This window comes from Parasteatoda tepidariorum, chromosome 5 (assembly GCF_043381705.1).
Source record: "Parasteatoda tepidariorum isolate YZ-2023 chromosome 5, CAS_Ptep_4.0, whole genome shotgun sequence".
NCBI classification, from domain to species: domain Eukaryota; kingdom Metazoa; phylum Arthropoda; class Arachnida; order Araneae; family Theridiidae; genus Parasteatoda; species Parasteatoda tepidariorum.
The window spans coordinates 58,621,781-58,628,280 of record NC_092208.1 but is presented as its reverse complement, the minus strand read 5'-3'; the positions used below and the strand labels follow the sequence as shown (position 1 = coordinate 58,628,280).

At 26.2% G+C, this 6,500-nt stretch overlaps 1 protein-coding gene across 1 annotated transcript in view; it reads left to right on the top strand.

The window, feature by feature from the left end:
* LOC107454888 (locomotion-related protein Hikaru genki-like) overlaps nt 1–3,086 on the top strand; it is a 56,419-nt gene extending 53,333 nt beyond the window's left edge. Inside the window, exons 9-10 of the mRNA XM_043044004.2 lie at nt 498–668; nt 2,725–3,086. Of these exons, the coding sequence (XP_042899938.1) occupies nt 498–668; nt 2,725–2,924 (371 nt within the window). The 3' untranslated portion in view covers nt 2,925–3,086. The remainder of the gene's footprint in view (nt 1–497; nt 669–2,724) is intronic.
* The last annotated feature ends 3,414 nt before the right edge of the window (nt 3,087–6,500 follow it).

Sequence of the window (6,500 nt, the reverse complement as noted above, 5' to 3'; positions counted from 1 at the left end):
ACTGGAAGAGCAACTTTTCAACTAACACACCTGTTTTCAATGAACGGATGAAAGAAATGGTCAAAAGCTGACCCCTTACTGTTTCCCCTGATGGTCAACTCACAAAAGGGTTCAGATTAGCTTTTTACACTATTTCACCAAACAAGTGAAATTTTAACATATATTGCCAAAATGACAGAAAATTTTCTGAATTTTTTTTTCTGGTCAACTTATGAGGGTTTTAGAATAGAATTTCATAATACTCCTAGAAAAAATTGACTTATTTCAGTGGTCAACATACAAGATAGACAGGTGGTCAAGTTACAAAGGTTTTGCTTCTTTGTATTATATAGGAAAAATTCCGTTCTTGATAATTGAGGTCAATTTATGCAGGTGCCCAACTTACAATGGTGGTCAACTTGGCAGGTTTCACTGTATAGCATTTTAACACTAAGCAAAGTAATATATATAAAGAATATCATTAATCTATACATTCTTTTTTAATAATTTCATTTTAGCTGTTTCTTGTAAGCCACCAATAGCTCCTCTTAATGGACGTGTTTTAGACACAGGCAGATACTTGTCAGGAGATTTTGTACAGTATACTTGCAATGCTGGTTATGTAATTACAGGAGAGTCGGTAGCTATCTGCACTGACCATGGGGTGTGGTCACAGCCATCGCCAACATGTAAGTACTAATCATAATTATCTACTTAAAAATTGGTTTTATATTATAAAAATATTACTTACAGTGAAGTTAAAATTACACGTTTATGTAGCAGTGCAAAATCGAAACCCCATTATCCTTAAATTAATATTTTGGATGACAAAAGAAATAATAATGCACTGTAAGTTACTGCAATCATTCAAATTAGAAATTAGTTTGCTTATGAGAGGAAATTCGCTCTTATCAAGCTATTTTCAATTTTACAGCTACTGCAAATCTGTTTCTTCTGAATACTGTACTCAAGAAACAGCATGGGAAAAAAATTTTCTATTAAATTGATAAGTTAAATAGAAGGAACCCCAGAAAAAAATTTCAATGAGCGTATATTATGTTGGTGTAATGCAAGCAAGAACTTTCAGTCCATCATATTATTTATATAAAATGTTTAAATCAACAACTATTTTGACTATGACTGTTACTATTTCAGATTGAAAAATATTTATATAACTATTTTAACATTAGAGCTTTATAATAACAATGCTTTATTCAATTCAACATTTTGGGCAATTGAACAGCTGAGTGAGGGTCAAAGGATGATTTTAGAGAATTTGAGTACATAAGTTTTAAAGTTTATACAAAGACAATAAAAATTATGCCTAATCTTCACCTGTTGTTCGCGAACTTCCTATTGGATAAATCAATAAAACCCTAACACGCATTAAAGTATTCTTATCAGGGCATTCACAGTTATGACAATTAAATTAGAGGCCAAAAGTAAGGTTTCCTGAGATTAACAGTCGACTGTCTGTTGCTAAATGCATTTGGCATCTTCTTCCACTCCAAAGAATTAGCAAAATATAGGGTGGTAAAATAATACTAAAATACAAACTTTCCTTGAGATACATAATTTTTTTCAAAAATTTTATTAATACCCAGGCTTTGTAGTGAGCCAAAGAAAAAATTGGAACGAAATTTTTCAAAAACTTAATGGCAAAATCAGTCCAGTTTTTTGAGCAGTATACAAATACCATACTACTTTTAAAAAGGCAAACAACTAAAAAGTATAATTTCTGTATTAAAGTATAATATAAACAAATTAGTTTGAAAAACAAAGTTTTGATTGTCTTTGAAACTATTTTTCATTATTATTACAAAGCACAATAATTGCCATAATATTAAAAAGTAATCATGAAATGAATATACTGTTTTTCATTTCATGATTACTTTGCAAAGAACAAAAAGTTAAGTTTAAAAATTCCCAGAATAGTTTCATTAATACTGAAAAACTTATAATTGTTTCAAATGAGTACATGGAAAAAATTTTTATAAAACTGTTGCATTAAAAAAGAATAAGCATCTTTTAGTTAATATTTTTAGAAATGAAAATAAGATCAAAATTTGTTATAGAGTTCAAAATCAAATAATTTTAAAATAGAGTCCCAATAATCTCGAAAAGAAAACACAAAGAATATGCCTCTTAAGATTCTTGTTCAAAAGTAATTTTAGTGGGCAACCCCTCAATTCATCATTTAAAAATTTTATGATGTTATATAACTGTATTATTGATTGGAATCGATCATTTATAAAATCACATGAAAGAGTCAAATCAATAAATGTGAAACTACAAAAAACTCCATTTTATGCAATCGCTAAAAATAATGAGTAGGCACATCACTTTTGGTAATGTAAAATAGTCAATAGAGCTTCCTTTTCATAGAATGATTGTATTCCTAAAGAGGATGAAACAATGAATCCTGTGAATAAGGCTATATACCTGAATCATCTACAAAATCAGTAGACGATTCCTAAATTGTAACTATAAAATTTTGTGATTTTTACTAGCATTATTAATAAAAACATTGGATCACAAAACCAAATTTTTCGATTTTTCATGTTCTGAACATGCACAATCAGGAATATCAGGAGAAAATATTTTTCATCAGAACAACTACGAACCCTGCTTATACCCTTTATTCGCAAAGCTCTTAAATTTTGGCTTAATGATAGCTTAAATATGTATAAAAAAAATTCTTCGGTAATCTTTCAGAACAAATTTTTTTTATCAATTTATTTATAGGTAAAGCAGCATGTGAATTCCCAGGCAATCCATCAAATGGACAAGTCATTCCCACCAAGTTCCATTATGATATTGGAGAAGTTGTAGTTGTTGGGTGTCATCCAGGGTTCCGAGTGTTGGGAACTCAACAACTTCGATGTACGGCATCTAGTCACTGGTCCAGCCCATTACCACACTGCAGACCTTACTTGCATTCATAACAATTACAAACAAAAAGAACTTTTTAAATATAAAACTGCCAAATTTACGAAGTTTTAAGCGAAACAGATTTTGCTCAGATTTTATTTAACTGTAACTCATTGCATGATAAAGAATCAAGTCAATCAATTAAGAGGAAATAAACATTAATAGTTTTAATTTTATTTTAGAATTTAGACATCATTCTTCAAAAAAAAAACTCAATTTTCTACCAGTATTATGTTTAATAATAAAAGAATAATAGTAGATAAAAGAATTAATAAAAAATAAATTTTAATTTAGCTATAATTTTTAATAAATCGAATAAAAAAAAATAAAGATTTATTTAAAATTTAAATGGTGTAAATTATTGGGGGGGGGATTTGTTTTACATCGCAATTTTTTTTTTTTACACAAAAATGTAAAACATAAAGATGCACACTTAAAATTCATTTATTGAAACTAAATAATATTTTTAAAATTACGTCTTTGACTAGTTTTTCAATCTCTTTTACAGAGAAGAAAAAACTATCATTGAAAACAAGAAAACAATATTAAGTACCAATTATAACTTCAGAATATTAAAATCTTTCTCAGAAAAAAATTTATACAACAATTAAGTAGATCATTGCAGAAATAAAATAGTTAAAAAAAATCTCTCTCTGAAATAAAATTGTTAAAAAACTACAAAAATATTTTGTAATTACAATTAATTTTTCAGAACATTTTTATGCTTGATCAAATTTTAATTTAGCATAAAAACATATGATTCGAGATATAATTAGTATTATAATAAGAGGATTGAAAGAAGGAACTTTTAAATATAAATAACATTTTTATCAAATTTACTTCCATAGTTTTGTTCCTAAAAAAGAAATCGTTCTGATTTTATTGTTTATTAAAATCAGACAAAATTCTTGAAAATTATTATGCAGCTAGAAAAGAGTTATTAAATTAATGGAAATAAAATTTACTTTCATTTAATAACTCAAATTTATCTAGTAATATATTGATTTTTCCTTCAATTTGATTCACACTGAAAAATATTTCAGAGCATTTGAGTTATTTGGCTGAAAATGTTTTGTTAAGACTAATTTGATACATCAAAATAATATTAATAATTGAAACAAACTCATTTATTATAAAACCATTTATAAGAAAACATATAAACATCAACTATGAAGTTAAAATTAGAATTGAAATTTATTATTGTAATTTAAATTACCGAATACATAATTATATATAAAAATGATAAAATATTAAAAATTATTAAGATTATTATAAAACATTGAAATAAAATAAATACCTGGCATTTTTAAAAATTATACTTTTTTAAACAAAAAAAATTAAAAATAAATATTAATTTTTATTTCAAAATCAAAGCATTAATCAAATCAAGTATCTTTGGAATGTAACTAAATGTTAATGCCAAATAAACTTTCATTAAATATAAAATCAATAAATAAAACTTTGAACAGGGTTGTGAAGTCAAATTTTTCAACAAATAATAAGCACCTTTTAAGCACTTTAAAAAATATCATAATTAGGATTATGCCACAAATAAAAATTTTTTCTTCCTAGTGAAGAAAGTTCTTCACAGATATATTAACAGAATGCAAAATATTTTCAAAGACTCTACAGGATCAATAAAAAAAATTAGTTTCTGACAAAGAACTCTTTTCTTGATTATATCAGAGACAATAAAAACAATTTATGCACAATTTTAGATATATTCAATATTTAGTGGCTCATTCTACTTTTTAAATTAATAATTACTTAAGTATGTAAAAAAAATTAATTTTATTTCCATTAATTCAATTGTTATTAAAATTATTATTAAGTGTATTTTTTAGATTTAAATAAAAGTTATTTATAAAAGTATATTAAAAAAAAACATTAACAGGATTAATATTATTGATCATACAGAATTTATAAAGCTATGTAAAGAATTAAGCAAACTAAGAAAACTTTAATAAATTCTTATTACAAATGTAAATTAGTGAATGGCCCCCAAAATTTTTATTAAAATTTGTTACTTGGCTCAGGATTAAAAAAAAATTTAATAATTTTGAAATGTAAACACAATGAGCATTGCAGCTAAACATTTGTGCACTAAGTTATTATATGGAGTGTATGCCTATATTTAACAAATCTGAGACAATTGAATTTATTATTTCAATTGTTTTTGAATCAAATCCTTAAGAGATTAATTAAAGTTTTTTAGAATAACAAATAAGAATGACATAAGATTTTTTGCTGCATTTAAAATTGTGAAAGCCCCACACTTCATACTTTTAAAAAAAATTTGCCTCTAAATATTGAGTTTTTCCATAAAACAACTTAAGAGAACTAAAAATTTTAAAAGTAATAATACCATAATAAAAAAGTAATGAAGAACTATAAATATTTAAAAAAATTTTATGTAATTGGTGGACAGCCCCTCGATTTAAAATTCCTATTATTAAAAATCTTAGCTTTACTTATTGATGAGAAATAAAGGGAGATGGAAAAAATAATGAGATTGAATACAAGGGAGATGGAAGTTTTGTGATTCTTTACTGCTCTGGGGACTCGTACGAAAATATGTAATTAGTGAATAATCCGCAAGTAAAGTTCAAAAATTATAGTACTGATCTATTAATAGAGCAGTGCGATAAAGCCATTAGTTTGTCAATGACGAAGACGATGGCGCTTCACCAATGACCAAATTAATAAGAGAAATAAAACATTCTTTTGTTATTAAGGAAAATACTGGCAATGTCTAGTTGGTCACTGTGATCAAAAATTCGAGATTTCTCGGTTTGAATTCAGAGAAGAAAATGAAGTATAAAATTGAGAAATTCTTGCAAAATACCGCAAATTTTCACACAAGACATTCAATCATTCTCACCAAAACTAGCTCATTATACGCACAAGCGGATCAGTAAGTATTTCATCAAACATGTAAAATTATTGGCGCTTTAATACGCTAAGGACCGGCTGTATGCCGAAATAGATTGTGGTTAAATTAATTGTGAAAACCATGCTTTAAGCATATTTCGTGGCAAAAATCAGCATGGTAATGAAAAATCTCATTTTGGAAAAATTAAAGGACTTATTAAAAACTTCTAACAAAAAAAGCACCTTTAAGGACTTTCAAAAAACAAAAATCCAAAACAAGCACTTTTTAAAAACTCTATGCACCCTATTTAAAAAATGATTAAAAAGTTAAAATATTATATCAAGAGATCAATTCTATTACTCATTTGTTATACATCAATCAAATGTAAGAAAAATATGCATAGTTTAAATTTCTAAGTATAATACAGAAATCCCTCCCTTCATTATCAAAAATATTGAAGTGTTTAATTAAATATAGTTCAATGACAGATAAAATTAAGTGTTTTTCAAAACAAATATGTTATTCCTATGTCACATTAAGCAAATTATCAGCACTATCAAACTCAGGAAGTAGTCGAGTATCGTTGATTTAATAAGAATAGTTCTCTCATGATCAAAAAAGGACGCTAAAACAAAAATTTTTCTTTATTCACACTTGGTTACACTAGAGAGAGTGAATCTTTTTTCAATTATTGTACCAGTTGAAGTACAGTTTATTA